Genomic DNA, 19,605 nt, shown 5'->3' with positions numbered 1-19,605 from the left:
CGCTCACAGTCAAAGTCGAGGACACGAACTTGATTAGGCTGGTTATTACGCATCTCTATACAGAATAGCAATAAAGAAACAGTCCCTTGAAATTATTTACAGCAATGGACTGCGATATGAGTAATATAACCCATACACAAACGTTACTGCAAGGAAAATGGAGAGTCGTGGTTCTCCAAACGTGCATACACGGCCAGATAGTATACATCATCATCATCATCATCATCATCATCATCATCCTAGTTACGTCCACTGCAGGGCAAAGGCCTCTCCCATACTTCTCCAACTACCCCGGTCATGTACTAATTGTAGCCATGTTGTCCCTGCAAACTTCTTAATGTCATCCGCCCACCTAACTTTCTGCCGCCCCCTACAACGCTTCCCTTCCCTTGGAATCCAGTCCGTAACCCTTAAGAGGAAGCTTTAGCTCGGGGGCTCCTATCTAAATACATGTAAAAGGAGAATTAGTTTTTCTTGGCAACCACAACACCAAATTTGACGGGGTTTGTTGCATTTGAAAGAAAAACTTAAAATCTAGTGACTGTTGGTTTCGAATTTTCGATTTAGGTGGTCAATTTTTTATTAAAAATTGGCAAAAATCGCAAATTTTCAGAAAACGAAACTATCAAGTTTACAACTCTGTAACTCAGCAAGAATAGGTGATATCGCAATTCTGTTTATTGTACCTAATAGCACATCTAAAGCAGACAAATTTGACATCTTATACACGAATCTCAAAAAATTTAAAATTATGTAATTACAACTTTTGCAGAACCCTCGTAAACAACGTAACAAATTCACGTAAGATGTAAAATGACATATAAAATTTGTCCGCTTTGAATGATCTAATGGATGCCGTTTATAGAACCGCGATATCTGTTCTTGATGCAGAGCTATTAGCTTGTAAGCTTTGTGCTTCTATTTTTTTCAAACTTCTGAATTTTTGTAAATCTATTTAAGAAAATTCAAGCCCTAAATCGAAATTCCGCTTCCAACAGTCACTAGAATTTAACTTTCTCTCTCAAAAGCAACAAATTTCATTAAAATCGGTCCAGGGGTTATCTCAGAAAAACGTTTTTGCGTTTTTACATGTATTTGAATAGGCCGCGTCGGAGTTGGGCCCGAGCTAAAGCTTCCTCTTAATGACCACCGGTTATCTTCCCTCCTCATTACATGTCCGGCCCATGCCCATTTCTTTTTCTTGATTTCAACTAAGATGTCGTTTACCCGCGTTTGTTCCCTCACCCAATCTGCTCTTTTCTTATCCCTTAACGTTACACCTATCATTCTTCTTTCCATAGCTCGTTGCGTCGTCCGCAATTTCAGCAGAACCCTTTTCGTAAGCCTCCAGGTTTCTGCCCCGTAGGTGAGTACTGGTAAGACACAGCTGTTATACGCTTTCCTCTTGAGGGATAGTGGCAACCTGCTGTTCATGATTTGAGAATGCCTGCCAAACGCACCCCAGCCCATTCTTATTCTTCTGGTTATTTCAGTCTCATGATCCGGATCCGTGGTCACTACTTGCCCTAAGTAGATGTATTCCCTTACCACTTCCAGTGCCTCGCTACCTATCGTAAACTGCTGTTCTCTTCCGAGACTGTTAAACATTACTTTAGTTTTCTGTAGATTAATTTTTCAGACCCACCCTTCTGCTTTGCCTCTCCAGGTCAGTGAGCATGCATTGCAATTGGTCTCCTGAGTTACTAAGCATGGCAATATCATCAGCGAATCGCAAGTTGCTAAGGTATTCTCTATCAACGTTTAGCCCCAATTCTTCCAACTCCAGGTCTCTGAATACCTCCTGTAAACATGCTGTGAATGGCATTGAAGAGATCGTATCTCCCTGTCTGACGCCTTTCTTTATTGGGATTTTGTTGCTTTCTTTGTGGAGGATTACGGTGGCTGTGGAACCGCTATAATCTTCCAGTATCTTTTCATATGGCTCATCTACACCCTGATTCCGTAGTGCCTTCATGACTGCTGAGGTTTCGACTGAATCAAATGCTTTTTCGTAATCAATGAAGGCTATATATAAGGATTGGTTATATTCCGCACATTTCTCTGTCACCTGATTGATAGTGTGAATATGGTCTATTGTTGAGTAGCCTTTACGGAATCCTGCCTGGTCCTTTGGTTGACAGAAGTCTAAGGTATTCCTGATTCTATTTGCGATTACCTTAGTAAATACTTTGTAGGCAACGGACAGTAAGCTGATCGGTCTATAATTTTTCAAGTCTTTGGCGTCCCCTTTCTTATGGATTAGGATTATGTTAGCGTTCTTCCAAGATTCCGGTACGTTCGAGGTCATGAGGCATTGTGTATATAGGGCGGCCAATCTTTCTAGGACAGTGTTCCCACCATCCTTCAACAAATCTGCTGTTACCTGATCCTCCCCAGCGGCCTTCCCCCTTTGCATAGCTCCTAAGGCGTTCTTTACCTCTTCCGGTGTTACTTGTGGGATTTCAAGTTCCTCTAGACTATTCTCTCTCACCTTATCGTCGTGGGTGTTACTGGTACTGTATAAATCTCTGTAAAACTCTTCAGCCACTTGAACTATCTCATCCACATTAGTAACGATATTGCCGGCTTTGTCTCTTATGCTGAATTTAATACGTTTATATTATTTCTGTCTACTCATTCTTCCAGGTTAAGGTTTCATCTATACTAAAAAAAAAACTAAACAAAATACAAGTGAAATAATCGCATCTTGGGCACACAACAGACTACGGCCATGTCAATATTATTATTCAATCATTTCCAAAGTTTGAAGGCACGTAAACAAACGGAGAATCGAAATCAGATCTTTTGTCCAATTTAGATCAGTCGACAAAATAAATCAACCTCCTAGACCCATCCAGCTCGTGTCACTTTAAAAAACAACAATAAAAAAAAACACTTTTCTGTATGACGAAAAAAAGCTACATAAAATTAGTCTTGTCATCAGTAGTTGGTTCCTGAGTAAGAATGAGCTAAGCACTCAAATACATAATATGTCTTTCATCAAATAACAAATATAGGCCAAGAAGCAGTTTTTTTTTTAATCAGACAGCTGCGCACCGCGTACCGAGGGGATAGAAACAGCCCTAAGGGCTACATCTTATGGAACTGTCGAAGTTAGCGACAAACAAAAAGGAAGATAAAAAAAGAAATGAGGCGGTGGCTTGAGCGCACCGTCGCGGTGCATGCCCCGACAAGACGAATAATAGCGACTGTCAAGCCATTAGCTTGTTCCCGGCGTATGTCAGCATACATGTCTGAAAAAGAGTTTGTTAGGGGTTCGCATTTCGAACCCATACATCCCCGATCCGTCACGAGTTCCCAAAGAACGATCGCAGATTGCGAAATTTGGCATGCACTGGCAGTACGTGGTGCGTCCCACTTTACCCGTTCTGGGTCCAGTAGACGTTCGGTCGGGGTTGGCCCAATGCCTTGCACGTCAGGTTGATGGATTCGCCGAGCTCCACTTCTCGGGGCTGCGGCTCTTGTACAATCCGCGGTCTCTCTGAGAGAAAATTCAAGGTCATTTAGAGTTTTCAATGTCGCCAAAAGTGGACGGAAATACAAAGCGCGGGCATTCATCATGAAGAAAAAAGATGCTTGAAAGGGGCAGTCGTCCTTGATGTTGCGGAGGTAAGACTATGACTGTTGAGTATGTTGCGCAACCGCAATTATAGAAAAAAGTCAGTTTTTGTGTCTCCTAAGCTTTCCTGAAATGAGGAGACTGCCCACCAAGGGCGAAGAACACTTTGCTCACTCAAAAAAATAAAATATTACTATCTCTCTCTCTCTATCTCTCTCTCGCTCTCTGTATCTTCTCGAAACAAGGTGATAATGCCATGCACCGCTTCGTGGCATGCTACCAGGTCATTATTTGTTTATTTATTTATTTATTTCACATACTGTCAATCCCTCATGTTATTATAACAGGAAGGGCAAGTACATATGGTAGTATTTGCGAACGAAGAATATAGATACATTATATAATCATGAGTGTGTTATTGCAAAGGTTCTGGCTTCGCTAAACAAATGAATTAAGCACTTCATCATAAGCACTTAGGGATCAAAGATGTCTCCTTAGCTTAGTGCTAAGCTGTTCTCTTTAACCTATAGGCTTCAAGTTTAGGGCTCTAAGAAGTTCAATTTTTCTGAAAAGCTCCACAAAACCAACAAAACTGTGCATTGACAACCGTGTGGTCAATGGTTGAATGGTCAATGGTGGTCAAGCGGTTCACGAAAATTCGTCTTGCCACGGGCAACCCCGTAGTTTGTATTGGTGCCGTCATTTTATCCAAACGTGCATGAATGATGAGGTAACCTGAATCGCTGCTGACGTTGAGTCCGGCGCAAGTTTTTCACTATGAGAAACAAGGCTTAATGATAAGAGGAGAGGCGCTACCCTGGCGACATGCTTAGCACGGTATTCCGGGTGTAATTAGATAATGAGAGACAAATGTGACTGGGTACACTCACCGCAAGCAAAGTCGCCGCTGTCCAGTGACGTCAGTGGTCTGCCACGAAGAGACTCTGGCTGGGAGCACAGTCCACTGGCCTGCGTGATGGTCTGCTTCTCGCGAAGCATTTGAGTGAACCAGACGAGGCCGCAATCGCACAATAACGGGTTTCCATCCAGGCGCCTGCGGATGGGCATAGTGCAGTTTCTCGGGCGAGTAAATCATAGGTTTGAACAAATACGCACCTACGAGGGATCACGCTTGCCCGCGCCACTGATGTTGCAAAAAACCGCCAAACACCACATTTATGAAAATTAGGTTCACGTACCAGTGTATAGGGATAGAGGGAATGTTAAACCGTCAAAGTATAGTTCAGGTTACCATCTTGCTGCAATTATTAACCTCTGCGCTGTCATGATGAAGTAGTGTACTGGCTAACACAAACACGCACATTATTTCAGTCGCAGTTTAAAGCATGTCATACTACCACTTAGGAGCGTGGATGCCCCGCTAAGGACTTTGTCGCCACGCATACACCTTAACAGATACCTATAGGTTTACACGTTAGCGTAAAGAAGAAATAAAGAACCACGAATTGTCTAACGAAGTTGTGAACTCAATGTTTTTGTTAGCGCGAGTGTCGCTATACTGTCCATGACGCGGTCCTGTCTTTTCTGCTTCTGTGGGTCTTAAGTTTAAATAAAGCCGCCTTCCACATAAGAAAGCTTTTAGTTCATAAACAGCCCCGTCTCGCTTTCTCAACTTTTGTCCTATAGTCGTGCTCGAGCGCTTTATATTAAAGAATTGATCGCCATCGACATATTTATGTCCACTACGGGACGAAGGATTCTCCCACTGATGTATCCAATTGATTTTCTTTTGCGCCCGCGGACACTATTTTCTGCCTCCTTGTTCCCTAATTGTGTCACACCATTCTTTGCCGCCCTCGTCTACGCTTCCCTTTAGTTGGCACCCATTCTATCACTCCATTATAGAACACCGAGTTGTCTGACCTGTGCCGTTACACCTTGTTGTTAACTGAACAGATGTCCTGCCGAACTCCTATAATGCTTGAATGGAAACAATAATTGGATTCAAGCATTAACTATTTCCAACTAGCCCAGCTGTCCATCCCGCGTGTCTACATGCCCGCATTCGCTTTAATCGCGCAATAAAAGCATGCCAAAGAATAACGCCACGCAAAGTCACACGTCGTTCTCACAGGCGCCTGAGTTGCCTGAGGTTCTGCAGGGCTCCTTTCTGCACCGTGTGTATGCGGTTGTCGTTGAGGTGCCTGCAAAAAAAAAAGAGCGGGCCGACTTTGAGAATCGCACGCACAGCTCGCACTACGCGCGGATGCTGTGGGCCTTATCTCCGTCGCGCGAACGCGCAAACGCGGTAGCAAGCTGCTCACAGCCTCTCCAAAGACAGCAGAATCCGAAACGGCGCCTCCGCGATCTCCCCGAGCTCGTTCTCGTGCAAAGACCTGCGCAAGAGTCATTCGCGGATGGCAGACGTGAGCGTATGTAGTTCCAGGTTGGCGTACTCTGCGGTCGCCACCTGCTGAACAGAGAAATTATACTGCCGGATTTGTTATACATACGTAAAAGAAACACGTGTTAAATATTGAGCTTAGCATGATAAAGCTACCCTGGTTTTGAACTTACAAAACTTTATTAGCTACATTACTGTAAAATAATTTACACCCTTAAAAGGGAAAAATGGTGTAAATGTGTCCATAACTCATACCCTTGGGGTGTTAGTTGCATAAATCACACCCTATGGATGTGAGTTATAGACACATTTACACCCTTTGTCACTTTTAAGGGTGTAAATTATTTTACAGTGCAGTAGGCTCCCGCTAAGACGAACCCGGTTTAGCCGGGTTTTCTTATACGAGCAGCAATATGTGAATCGTTGATTGGTTTCCTGTGGACCGAATGCAATAAGAAAAGAAGAAAAAGTTCCTCTGTACACGAACTGCCAATTCGGTTAAGCCGGGCTTCTGCAGCCGTCATTGACGCCTGTTACTATGCTTACAGAGAGGCCCGGACTGGGAGACTTGGAGGAAGAGACCTTGATTTACTAGATACGACATGAAAATGGTCTTTCCATGGCCATAAACAACTAAACCGGCCTTAATCGATGAGGAGGCAACCTGCAGGGCTGACACGCGCTGCAGAAACAACAATCGAGAAGATTCTCGAGCTACCTATCAGGATGATAATGAAAGCGTGGGAACATCCACGAAAGAAAGAAAAACTATGATGTTAATGCATTAGGTGTCACTGAACAGAGTGGTGCATTTTTTTCTTGTTGTTCTTTAATAGACGTGATGTGGTTGAAGAATTTTCGAGCAAACCATAAGTGAAATGCCAACCGTTGCGACATCGTGCAAGCTTGCAGAGCGCTGGCTTGCAAGAATTACAGAATACTTTATAGCTAAGAGTGCAGTACGCCATACTTTGCCTCATGCAAGTCTATGTTAACGTTTGCCTCTTGGTTTTAATGCTGCTTATTACTTCTTTATGCTTTTTTTTTGTCGTCGGTACTTAGGCGGACTGGAACGGTAAATTTTCATTTTCGTGGATCCCTTCTGTTAAGAACTTTTTTACAAATTTCTAAGACGAACGCATTTTTACGCTTTCTTCGAGCCTTCACCGTAACTGGAGCGTAGTACGGTTGTATATACTGCCTCCTCTCACGCATGCGCATTCTCGCACCCATGTGCGTGTGTGTGTGCTTGTGTGTAGTCGTGTATGCTACGGACATGCACTGTGCGAAACGTAGCCTCTAGGTGTAAAATCTTTATGTTCAGTGTGTGAATGTCCGAGTTTATAAACGTAGAGTGGGTGGGGCCGGTGGTAAGGCTGCGCTAATTGGCATAGCTGTTTGTACAAGACTAGCCCAACGTCTTTAACTCGAGGCCAACTCCCATTAGGCTAGTCTAAGCAGGCTATCGGAACGAAATGTTTTTTTTTTTGTTCTGGTTTTAGTTTCGTTCCACTGAAAAACGTTCCGCCCCGGTTCTGCTCCGGAACGAAAAAAAAAAAAAAACATGGTCCGTAACGGTTCATAACGAATTTGGTTCACATGCAAAAAAATTGCGAAGTAAGTAATGCTGAATGTATAGTATTTATGTTTCTCAGTAAGTGAACTAGGAATTCTGAGATCATGTTCAGTGCCTTGAGTCAAGGCACTGAGCACCGTGTCAGAAGAAGCACGTCATCGAGTGTACTCGCCGAAATGTGAGACCGCCGTTTGGGTCAGACGAACTTAAACGAACATAAACGAACGATAAAACTTCGGTAACGAAGCGTTGTACCCGTAGGCAACGAAACGGTAAGCTCTCCAGCGCGCAAGCCCTGGGTTTTGCTACGATGCCCATCTGCTAGTGCACCAAGTGATAGGCTTATATTAGCGCTCGACCGGCGATCGCTGGCACTATGCCTGCCTGGAATATGCGGACTAATTAATTCTGACGTTGCTTGACGTCGATAGTTTCCGATTGCCTACTTTCTTCCCCTTGAACCGAAAACCTATCAAAATATTTCGATTTCGCTTCGAAACTAAATAATAAGTAACGTTTCGGTTACGTTTTCATTCGGGGCAAATATATCGTTATTATTTTCGCTCTTCGTTTATGGTTTTGGTTTTCGTTCCGTCCCGACGCACTGATTCTAACACACGTAAAATGCCGAGATGCTTTCGTTAGACAACGCTGGACCGATTTGAACGAAAGTTGTTGCATTTGAAGTTCAGTCCCTACAAACTGCTGGAAACAAAACTTGGATTTATAACGTCGAGGTTTTCTTACATAGGCTGCTGAAAATTGGTAAGTTTAAAAAAGAAATTAACCAAAAAGCTTACAAAAACTTTAGCTCTGAACTAAAACCAGGTGTCCCCATTATGTAAACTGAATCCGCTAGAGCATCTAAAGCGGACGAATTTTATATATGTGCTGGCAAACTATGCGTAATTGTTGCAATGTTTACGACGCTGTTGCAAAATTCCATCTCACCAATTAGTGGTGTACTTCAGAGTGGGATATAATGAGCCAATAGGTTGCGTTTTAGATGTACTACTAGGTGAAATTTACAGAATTGCGATATCAATTATTACGGCTAAATTGCAAGGCAGTCAACATATTACTTAAGTTTCTTAATATTTTGCCATTTACGAGAGCTTTATTGTCAAAATTGACGACAAAAATTGAAAATTCACCTCCTACAGTTCCTACATCCTAACTTCTTTTAAATACAACAGACGTCCTCAACCTAAGCACAGTTGTTGCCGAGGAAAAAGAAAAACAAGGATTTCTACACTCGTGTGTTTAGACAGGAGCGCCTGAGCTTCCCCTCAGTACAGCATAGAAATTAAAGTAGTTGAGACTGATCTGTATGTCGATCTTTCCATTCTTCTAACGATGAAAGGCTAACTGCAGCCGTACCTATATATATATATATGCGCGATGATGTGCATTGCCGCTGCACAGGGCTGTTTTCCTTATTCCCTCGTCGTTTAGAAGATGTTATGCTACGAGCATTGGTGTAGATGTAAGAAATTTCGGCTACTTACAATTGTTCCAGCTGGTGCAATCCTGAAAACGCGTCATCTTCCAGGTGTTTGATATTGTTCTTGGACAGAAATCTGAAAGAATAATGATGTGAGAAATTAATTTGTAAATCAAGAGCAGTAAGTTTCAGCCGTGTTTCCTGACCCGAGAGAAACGCTAATGAGAACGAGAGCCAACTGCACAAAATAAAAAATAATAATAATAAGCAAATCCACACAAGCTAAATAAATAAAAACAATACCACACACCTAAACATATAATAAGAAAAATAACGTTGCCATACTTTAATTACAAGTGTCGATGCCATTTCCTCCACTCCACCGAATCTGACGCCACATCCCTGGCACTTGCTACCAATGGAGTATATGAAGCTTTGCATTAGGGAAATCGGAATAAATCAGTTCGTTTTCCCCCTTGTCACGTTATCAACGTTAAAACGTTGTCCTTTTACAAAACTATTCAGAACAGCATGAGGCAGTGGATTCCATTCCCAGCCTGGTGGCCCCAATTTGTTAGAGAAAACGAGAAAAAATAAATAAATAAGAAGATAACCGTTCCTCTACTTGGATTTCGGTGCCCGCTGAAGAACCCTTGGTGGTCATAATTAAACCGGAGCCGTCTCCTATGACGTACCTACTAATTAACTGCGCACTTTTAGAAGCTACATCTCATAATTTAATTAGAACGGAAGGTAATGTGTAGTAAGTTGAGCGGCAGGCGACAAACCATTCTTGATATTGTGTCTGCGTTCTTCCTTCTCTCCGCCTTTTTGGAGCTGTTTTTCTACCGTGGATGCATACCAACGAGCTCGCCTTCAGACGCTTTCAAGTTATCTGTTAAAATGTCTGAATACACCTTATAGTAGTAGTGCCATCTGCATCACGCTGTGCGTACTCCGCGCTATAATGGTCGTGGAATGGTCGCATAGGGGTCGCCACCGCAACGAACGGTCGGTCGATGCAGAGTGCTCGCTTTCCGGTTTGTCTTCAGCATGTGGCGATTAGCGTCCTTTAGTGGCGATACGTTTGTGGCGCCCTCCACAAACGCCGTGAAGAGCTACCCGAGGCCTCTGTGACTCCCACTGGGCGCACTGAACAACAAGAAAAAAATAAATATCGCAGCCCTGTTGGTTTACATGGCTTCTGAGATCCGAAGGCACCGCCCAGTCTCGCGAGCCATGGGCCTTCCAAGCTTTTTGTTGTCGGGACGAGATGGCAGGAGCAATAGAGGCGGAGAAACGAAGTGCCGCGACTTTTAAAAGTTAACACATACAAACACGCGCACGCATACGCACACGCACAAGCACACACATACGCAACGCGCGCACGCACGCACGCACGCACGCACACACACACACACACACACACACACACACACACGCACACGCACACGCACACGCACGCGCACGCGCACGCGCACACACCTATCGCTTATTTTTTGCCTCTCTTGAAACGGGTAACGTTATGCTATGAACATTTACTGTGCCTAGCTGCTTCCTGCACGAGTGGAAATTACGGTACGACCTCAAACTGCGGCGCATGTGACATCACTTGTATAAATTTGTAGAAGCCCTAGCGTTCGTGTCAGTTGTGCTAGTCGCCCGTAAGGCACTCGAAAGCTCGCTGGACAGCCTTCTCCCGTCCTCTATTTGAGGCCCACGCCGTAAAATAATTTACACCTTTCAAAGTGAATAACGGTGCAAATTATTTTATAGTGTAGAGCTTACAGGAAGCCTCCACATGCGCGTGGTGGTGTTAGTAATTGAAAAGATAGAGTCGAGCGTGGAATTCGAGCTGCAACACGGGCTACAAAGTCGAAGGGGCCCCAAGGCTGCACGCTGGCCCTGAAAAACGAACAATTAGAGGACACCGTTCCTGCTTCTGGTACTTACGGAACCATTTTTTTTTTATATCGGCTCCACCGTGTAGCGTTGGGGCAGCCTACTACTTTTGCACACCGTGCTGCACCTCACGCGTCTCCACATGGCATGCTTGCACTACAGTTGTCAGACTCCAAACGAACGCGTTTGGCGACTCAAATCGTGACCCAGATAAGCCACAGCTCTTGCTCTCGTTGATCGTGCGCAAGTAACGACAGTTCTTCAATAAGATTTGCGCCCAGGCACCAAGTGTTATAGCATGCGCGAGCGCTTCACACGGCACGTCTAACCTTAATTATAGGTAAACATACTACCACGTACGACATTCCATGTTACCGAGAACTTCGAAAAACACATTGATTTTGCGCGCAAGTGCGAAAGCAAACGCAAGGCTTAATTAGTGCACTCGGCGTTCCTGATGTGAGATGACGTTACCAATCCGCGTGCCACCGTGCTTCGCAATTTGTTTCTTTTGTTCTTTCGTGCGACAAGTAAAAGCAAGAAAACGAAATGAGTGTGTCCAGACAAAACAAAACGAAAAGGCAAAACAAGACGCGTTAATATAAAAGAAAGAAGGTAACGTGCGCACTAAAGGCGTGTGCAGTTCTCTACGCGCATTGCAGCGTAATTAAACTTAAGAAGTTCAATTGATCGCATGCCGTTATCGGCACACTACAGGGTGTAACGACACAGGTAGTAATACGACGCGCCTTCCATAGTCGACTTTCGAATAAAAATCGATGTCAGCCAAGTTTGAGTGACAAATGGCGTCACAGAAACAGAGACCAACGCGCATGTCGTAAAGGACTGCGTTGTAGCACGCACCTTTTGGAAGCTAGTTGCAAGAATGTTCGGAATATCCATCGTGCGGCCACCGCAGCGCCGACATCGGTTTGCGAGTCTCGTCTACTACAGCGCTAGCTACATTTTGTGGTGCTTCCGTAACATCGCAGAACGATCTCGGCAGTCAAATAGAGCAATGTACCCCAGAATGCGGAAACTACGGGTGATAATATGGGGTCATCTTGAAGAACAGTTGTTCAAACTCGGTGAAGCCGAGTTTCTTCGCCGCTGGTCTACGCGGTACATAACCGTCTCCCGAGGCAAAGTCTTTCTACAGCCAGAATAATGCTCCATTCTGTTGTCTGAGTTCAGACTGTATCTGTATGTGCCCCGGGTACCTTTCATAAATTCGAGGCTCACAATAATGCTTTTGCGTGGATGCGGTAATGAGTTTTGTTGTTGTTGTTGTTGTGTGTGGCAAAGCCAGTGTCAAGTAGGCACCATTTATTATTTCATTTGTTAATCTGTTTTGTTTTTCATCAAGTATGATGTATTGCATGTGATGTACTTTATATTGTACTTCTCGTTCATACCACAGTTGTAAACGTGCCTACGGGTCAATAAATTTCCTTGTCAGCTTTCGGAGATGTAACCATACGAATACAGCTCTTGAGAGGGCGTTTGTGTCAAGAAAGATTGGTTAAGCTCGAAGGACGAAGCACTGAGTGCAATATCAAGGGTTTAGCCTTGCGCCTGGACTCTTCCGACGGTTCAGTGACTATACGCGGGTCCGACTAACGCGAACGCGAAATACGCGGGCGTGCCAAATTTCTGGCACCCGCAAAAGATTTAACACGCCGTGCAGGGCCTGTGATCACACCGCATAGACTCCACTTCGCTCGCCGTAAAGAGCCGTGGTAGTAAAATTACATCACTTTCAAGTTTGGACACTGATATATCGTTTTCAACTTTTATCATTTAATACCCCGAGGAGATCTTCGGCAATATATAGGCCATGCGCTGTCAATGATGTGTTCCATTACTTTTGCCTCTGGACCACCATTCTCAAAATTGCAATGACTAATTTAGTCCGGAACTTGAGATCGTATTTCACCTACCTGGTGGTTCAATAGCATGTCATATATATGCGGCATATACGGAATGCACGAACATATAGCTTACATATACCTAAATATGTACGGACCCACGCGGCAGCTCCCAAGAAAACATCAAACATTCGCCTACAGAACACAAATAATTGTTGTCGCAGTAGTATTATAACTGCTTTGGTGCGTATGCAACCTCTCTAGCATGCTTAAGGTCCATAAATAAGATTGTTCATTTGTTTTAGCTACACCCGGCGATAACTTTCAGTGGCAGCGGAGCCAAACCTACGGAGCCGAAGCACTTTTTTTTTTTTTTTACGGCGCATCTAGACGTAGTACGCGAATTAGGCAAATGGAAGTGACGTAGCGTAAAACAAACCATACAAATTACAATTTCTTACTTTCTTTTGTTGAAGTTTTATTCGATCACAAATAAAAAAAGCTGCTTAGTCAAAGTGGTTACCCCTTTCTCGCTGTTCCTAGTTTTTGGCTGTCTGGTGTCCATGTCTGGTTTTCCTGGTCCTGTCAACCGCCAACAAAACGTAGGCACTGCTTGGCGTAGTAATACAAGCGCCGAAGCTCCGCACGTGTGAGCGCGTGCGCGTAACTTTGTTTGTGCTGCCACGGATAATTGCCCTCAGATTACCAGAGCTGTACCAGTGCCGCCCTCCAACGATGTTCTACGTATTTGCTTGCGGCATCCGAGATGGTAAGCAAGGCGTGGGTTGGTAATCTCGGAGGCCAAACAGAGCACCTTTGTAGTTGCTTTTTACTACGCACAGGGGGCACGGAGAGCTTAAGCAAGCTAAAGTTACGGTATAGGCTACCTTTGGGAAGCCTGCACAGTAACTCTACGTTACTGTGTAGGTAACCACAATGTAGCAACGTTGAGTGTAGTTACCTCTAGTTACTCTATAGGTTCCCAATACAGAGCCTATACAGTAATTCTAAAGGAAGCTGGGGGAGAGAAGCCTGTCATGAAACGTTTACACAGACTTAAGTTGTTTTCGGTCAAGTTTACTGTACACTATAAAAACGTTTACACCCTTAAGGGTGTTTTCTTGTGGCACTGGTAACACCCTTACCGTTAGGGCCTCACGAATATTTATAGATGCCGAAAACGGAGCTTTAACTAGACTTGCTATGACAAAAGACGTAATTGAAACTATGTAATCGTTCTGACCGCCTGGGCGCACAGAAATATCCGGCAAGAGAATTTCACAGGAAAAGATATGAAACTCTCCTGTCGGATCTGTGCGCCCAAGGCTGTCATAGTGGTTCCATAGTTTTCAACTGTGTCGTTTGTCATCGCACATCTAGTTATATCTCCTTTGTCGTCCTCTATAATTTTTTGCAAAGCCCTTGCGGTAAGTGTGTTACCAGTGCCGTAAGAAAACGCCCTTCGGGTGTTTTCACCCTAAGGGTGAAACATTTTTACAGTGTAAGGCCTCATAGGAGAGCTGAGATTTGCAAGTTATATTTGAAATCTGCATTTGTGGATCACTAACAGGTTACGAAAAAATTGAAATTTGTATTAAATTTATGACATCTGAAAAAAAAAAAAACATGCACACAAGCAGTAGGCACAAAATGCTACTGAAATCCGCGGCTTGGCGGGAGAGTGGGCCTCTTCATACGGCAGCAATGGTGTACAAACACTTGTTACAAACCTAACTAGTTTTACAGGTTTTAATACAGAATGAATTTACAACAAACACAATCAATTTACAAAGCACGAGGGTTCTCTAAGATTAACATACAAATGCTTCATAATTCGCGTAATCTCGCCGCAGATTTCTTGACAACAGTGGGACATTTACAGACTTATCGGCAGAACTATTGAGCAACGCTGGAAGGCTGTACGTGAAGGACTATTCATTGAATGTTTAGCACTGGTGTTGTCGCAAGTCGATATAACGGTAAATATGTGGGCGACGCATGTTGTACTGCGGGAAAGCTTCCCTTAAATTCAAATTCCCACCTTAAACTGAAGTGTTCTTCTTTTGTTTCACAGTTCAGCAGTATGGTTTCAACAAACGATGGTTACGAAAATGCACAGCCAGAAGCAATGCAAAACGCTCCCGGCTGCACCTTGTAAATCGTTCAGGTGGAGAGCATTGCAGGTCACTCTAAAGATTTCGTAGATGGCCCCCAAAACTACGATTTGTGAGGGCTTTTGTGTTCCTTGGGGACACTCACAGGAATGCTGTACCAAAGCGTTCCAGCCATGCAAAAGCACTTCCAGGAGAGAAATAAAAGGGAAACAGACCAGTCAAGGAAACGGAGTGCTCTTCGTCATGTAGGCACGAACGAAATGGACTGGTGTTAGACAAAATGTCAGGACACTGTGCGGACAATGGGAGAATCTATGAAAAAAGAATTGGGAATCTTAAAGCATTGGGAACGTTGTCCACTTTAGCTGCTGCGTCTACAGCGGCTCCCAGTGCATATACTGACGTCTTACGCTGCACAAGAGTCGACGCAACTCCTTATCTATTGAGCACTGTATTATTGGCGGCGTATGTCGTCATATAAAATGCAGCGCAAGTCCCCATGTGTGCGAGATTGCATTTATTATGTCGTCCAATTGGGTGAGACGTTAGGCGCACTCCTTCAAGGACGCATGCCGTTATGTCATGAGTCCCTAGTCGGTGGCACAGCGCTGTGTTGGTATATATATATATATATATATATATATATATATATATATATATAGTAATCTAACAACTAAATTGTTAACGCTATAAAATCGTAATCGATACTCACAAATGTCTCAGACTCCTGAGTCCCTCGAAGGCCTGGTTTTCAATAATCTGCAACTGGTTGTTGTCCAGCAGCCTGCACATGAATAAGTCTGATAGTAGATTTTCATAGCTTCGAATGAACACGCACTCACAGTACGACGCAAAAAAACAAAACAAGAAAACGTCTTCCGCGGTTCTTGACTCTATAAAACGTTGTTTAAAATCAGAAGGCTGTCTAATAGAACACTGATTCGCCATTCCAGCCGACATTTCAGTAGCGGGCGTTGCTCCTCTTCCTGTCACGAAAAACAGCTCCGTTGGAGGCGCTCCCACTGTAATACCACAGTACTACATTCCTGGGTTTCGTGTCCTAATGTTGCTCAATAATGTTTATTACCATCACATTTACACTTCTTGTGCATTTCTTGGAATTGCGCACATAACTTTTGTGAGAGCGCTGGAATTCAAGGTGGGGGCGTCTTTAGTAGCCACCAGGCCGTTTGTTCGCCGTTGCTATAGGTACCATTGATGCTTTCAGAGATGAGGTGTGCTGCGTGTATACTTACAGTGCGTCTAGTTGGTGAAGGTCCTGAAATGCATTGGCCGGTATGCGTCGTATGTTGTTGAAGCGCAGGTCACTTGATTGTTCAAGTCACGTGCAGTTATGAAAAAAAAAGAGATTAGGAACCATGAGCACCAAAATTATTTCTTGAATATCAACTATAACCAAGGCGCGTGAGCACTGTACGGGGGTACATTGTCGTTGCCACATACCTTAGGCCGAGGATTTCTATCCCTAAGATAGCATACTTAACACAGAAACTTGCTCTTTTACTCCCCATTCCCCTCCCCACGTATAGGGTACCAAACTGGACTCAGTCTGGTTAACCTCCCTGCCTTTCCGTTTTCCCTTTTCTCTCTCTCTCTTGCTGAACGGTATACATGTCTGTATCATACTAGATCGTCCCTTCGTCAAGTGAAGGTGCACTGTTCTACTTGTGGTTTGTGTTCTTTGAAAAATATGCGCAGCATCTTTGGCTCTAGTTTATCAAACAATCAATAAATCTGCCAATAAATACTGATTTCCTATTGAACAATTGAGCAGGATTAGGAAATAGCCGCAAGGAGACGGCTCGAAACACTGACATGTTCCTTAGAGAAAGAACAGCGCTTCAATACGGGACACTAGGGAGCAACCACACAGAAATTCCCTAGTGTCCCGTTTTGAAGCGCTGTTCTTTCTATGATAATGAACCGACTTGCCTGTCTGTCAGTCCTAGCAAAACATGTACCCGACAAGCGTCTGGTTAGCCTCCCTGCCTTTCCTCTCGTCTGCTTGTCTCTTTCGCTCTCTCTCTCTCCCTCTCTTTATGACAACACATGTAGATTATACATATATGTCTATATATAAATCCTGCTACGTGTCGAGCTGAAACAAATCTGAAATCGAAACCACCACTATCTACCTAACGAACAATTTCTCCTTACGAAGAAAGCTCCCGGTAGAGAGCGCTGGGAATAGAAAGCCGTGTGCTATGTAACCAACTGTGAACTTGCGATGAAAGCCCTGGCTGTCCCATGTGTTGTGCTGGTGTTGATGGCTCACTCATGAGGGACAAACGGCCCTTGAAACTTTGGCAGCTACCATCGTACACGGGACGCTCGACGCGATTATTTCCACTGCGACGGCTCTTGAAGGCGACCAGATTACGTAAGGGTGGCTGCTGCTGAACTGCGAAGCTTCTCGTTGCCATCAGTCGACATGTTACTTCCAAGGCCTTAGATTATTTCTCCGTGGTCCTTCTTTTGCCTTTTTATAACTGAACGATAATTCGCGCCTCGCTTCGTGGTCTGGCAGTTTCGATGTCAAGGATTCGCTGCCTTGATCCTGGAAAGCTGTACACAAGGTCTTGGACAAGTGTGATGTTATCGCCCCATAAACGCGATCCTTGTAAATGCTCTTCCGGAGAGCCGTAATTTATTCGCGCAAGAAAATAGAGATTTCAGCCGATCACGAGGTTGCGATTGTTCATTTTTTTTTACACTAGCAATGTACTGCAGGCTATCTAGAAATTGTGGCACAAATCTATTCTTCCACTAATATATTTAGGTGCTTTCATTCGGAATATCGGGGTGTGGAACATACTGATTAAGTTCGAAATAACAAAGTGGTATCGAGAACGCCTCTCATGGTCGCATAAGCCTATCTGGAAATAATTTCAGTGTGATACAAAGCTATTCCCTGCAGGCAGTAATTTCAGTGTAGACGAAAGTGTACCACTCCGTCTTTGCAGTTGTAGCTTCTTATCGGTCGGCGCATGCACTGCAGTTTCGCCAGAGATCTTGTGCCGAGTGATTCAGAGCACTCGGATCAGTGCATGTAACTCGATGGTTTCGTTCACACCGATCTTATCTGTGACGCAATGTTCTCCTGACAGACTAGCGGCTGTATCAGCACGTGCCGAAAGTAAACTAAGTGCCCAGCTCAGTTTGCTCGCTTTCAGCTGAGCGCCCCTGCGGTCATGGTCGTTGGTTATATCTCAGCGAAAGCTCGTTTTGTCCTAGGCAGTGGAAGGTCCCAGGGATGAGAACAAAGGTCCGCCGACATTTCACAAACAAAACTTACTGTAGCTCACACACCTTAACGTATGTATAGTGAGTCTATAAAATCGATATCACAATGAACGATGGGAGATTACACTTCAAGAAATTTAGTAGCCGGTTAAAGGTTAGCTCAAATTGACCTTATAGAAACACAAAGATTACTTCTGCCCTGGCAAATACAAATCAAGATTATTCCTTCTTATTTCTTGACTTAGTTATTGTTGCTTTTGCGATTCAGCGGCTAGTTACCTTCCGGTACTGGGGGAAGTGGTTAGGTTTAGTTAGGTTAGGTTAGTTTAGCCGGCTAGGTTTTTATAGGTGACCATCACATTTTCAGGTTGCCTATTAGATAGCTGCCTATGTAAGTAGGTCCAATTAGACGTTCAAGAATCGCAAGTGACCTAACTTCTTCTCGAGGTTTTAAGAGAAAAATGCTTGCATATTATTTATGTTTATGCAGAGATGAAAGGCGCCTAAAGCGGATATTTGGTCGGAAAGAAAAGCGCAGAAAACAAGACGGGTACGATTGGGCTTAGCATAGTCGAAATAAGTGCCCTCGTGCTATCAGGTAGTTTCTACAGTGCGACTCCGTCAAAGTGAACTTTGCTGCAGAATGCGTTCGGAAAAAACAGAGTCGCGCATGACTAAGCTATCACGGCTCTCTCCGTGATGCGACAAAGAAACTTACGTCGCTCGATGCTTTCTTTCAAGCGACAGTGTATAGGGAAACTCACAGGACCGTCGTGTTCTCTGGAACCCGTGGAACGCGGTCGAAATTGAGGAACATGCAGCGAATGGTGGTTCCAACGCAGAGGCATCCTTGTGGACAGGGCGTGGGCGGCGCAGGCGCAAGAATGCCCACAAAGCTTGCTACAAACACAAGTTGCAGTAGCGACCACGCCGGAGGCATCTTGCCATGCATGTGTCGGCTGTGCTTGCTCTTTGAGTGCAGCGTTGCCGTGGTCTGTTAAGCTGCCTCAGTGGAGAAAATCGGGCCGTCGTAGTTCGGGACTCAGCAGGTCCGCGAAACCGGCGTGAAGATACGCGATACTGTTTGCAGCGCCATCTACCTCTGAGAAGAGAAACCTTACCTAAACAATGTGCTCGAATGGCGTTCACAGTAGTTGACTGGAGATAGGTTCGACAGATAAGAAAGACAGGGCTGAATGTGCTTCAACAATCGTGTTATAATGTAGAGCTTAACTATAGTGTAAACCGCCGAATTTAACCTACAGTAAGCGTGTTCGTTTCAACTTAGAAATTTCGCGATTGAAGCGTCAACGAAGGGATCAAGAATGCTTGAGGTCTAATAAATGCTGTGTCCTGTTTGTGACCGAAAGACTCGAAAACTCTAACGGTAGCAACAGTATTAGACGCTGAAATCATCCATGCTAACCTGGAGTGTCTTGCCATGGATAAGATTGGCATGTGGCATGCCCTTATATCTCTGCTTAAATTATGT

At 44.2% G+C, this 19,605-nt stretch overlaps 2 protein-coding genes across 2 annotated transcripts in view; both read right to left on the bottom strand.

Moving 5' to 3' along the window:
* The window catches only part of Pxn (Peroxidasin), a 51,298-nt gene extending 46,586 nt beyond the window's left edge, over positions 1–4,712 (bottom strand). Inside the window, exons 1-2 of the mRNA XM_050175858.3 lie at positions 4,471–4,712; positions 3,385–3,502 (exon numbers count right to left, since the gene is read on the bottom strand). Coding sequence (XP_050031815.2) covers positions 3,385–3,502; positions 4,471–4,648 — 296 coding nt within the window. The 5' untranslated portion in view covers positions 4,649–4,712. The remainder of the gene's footprint in view (positions 1–3,384; positions 3,503–4,470) is intronic.
* Positions 4,713–5,640: 928 nt separating this feature from the next.
* LOC129384069 (peroxidasin-like) lies at positions 5,641–19,053 on the bottom strand. The gene is made up of 5 exons (XM_055069185.2): positions 18,878–19,053; positions 16,106–16,177; positions 15,562–15,633; positions 9,030–9,101; positions 5,641–5,745 (listed from the first exon to the last, which is right to left on the bottom strand). The coding sequence occupies exons 1-5, from the start codon at positions 19,051–19,053 to the stop codon at positions 5,670–5,672; spliced, it is 468 nt and encodes a 155-aa protein (XP_054925160.1). The 3' UTR covers positions 5,641–5,669.
* Between the last annotated feature and the right edge of the window lie 552 nt (positions 19,054–19,605).

This window comes from Dermacentor andersoni, chromosome 9, assembly GCF_023375885.2.
Source record: "Dermacentor andersoni chromosome 9, qqDerAnde1_hic_scaffold, whole genome shotgun sequence".
Classification (NCBI taxonomy): domain Eukaryota; kingdom Metazoa; phylum Arthropoda; class Arachnida; order Ixodida; family Ixodidae; genus Dermacentor; species Dermacentor andersoni.
The sequence above is the reverse complement of the archived record's forward strand: the minus strand, read 5'-3'. Positions and strand labels throughout refer to the sequence as shown.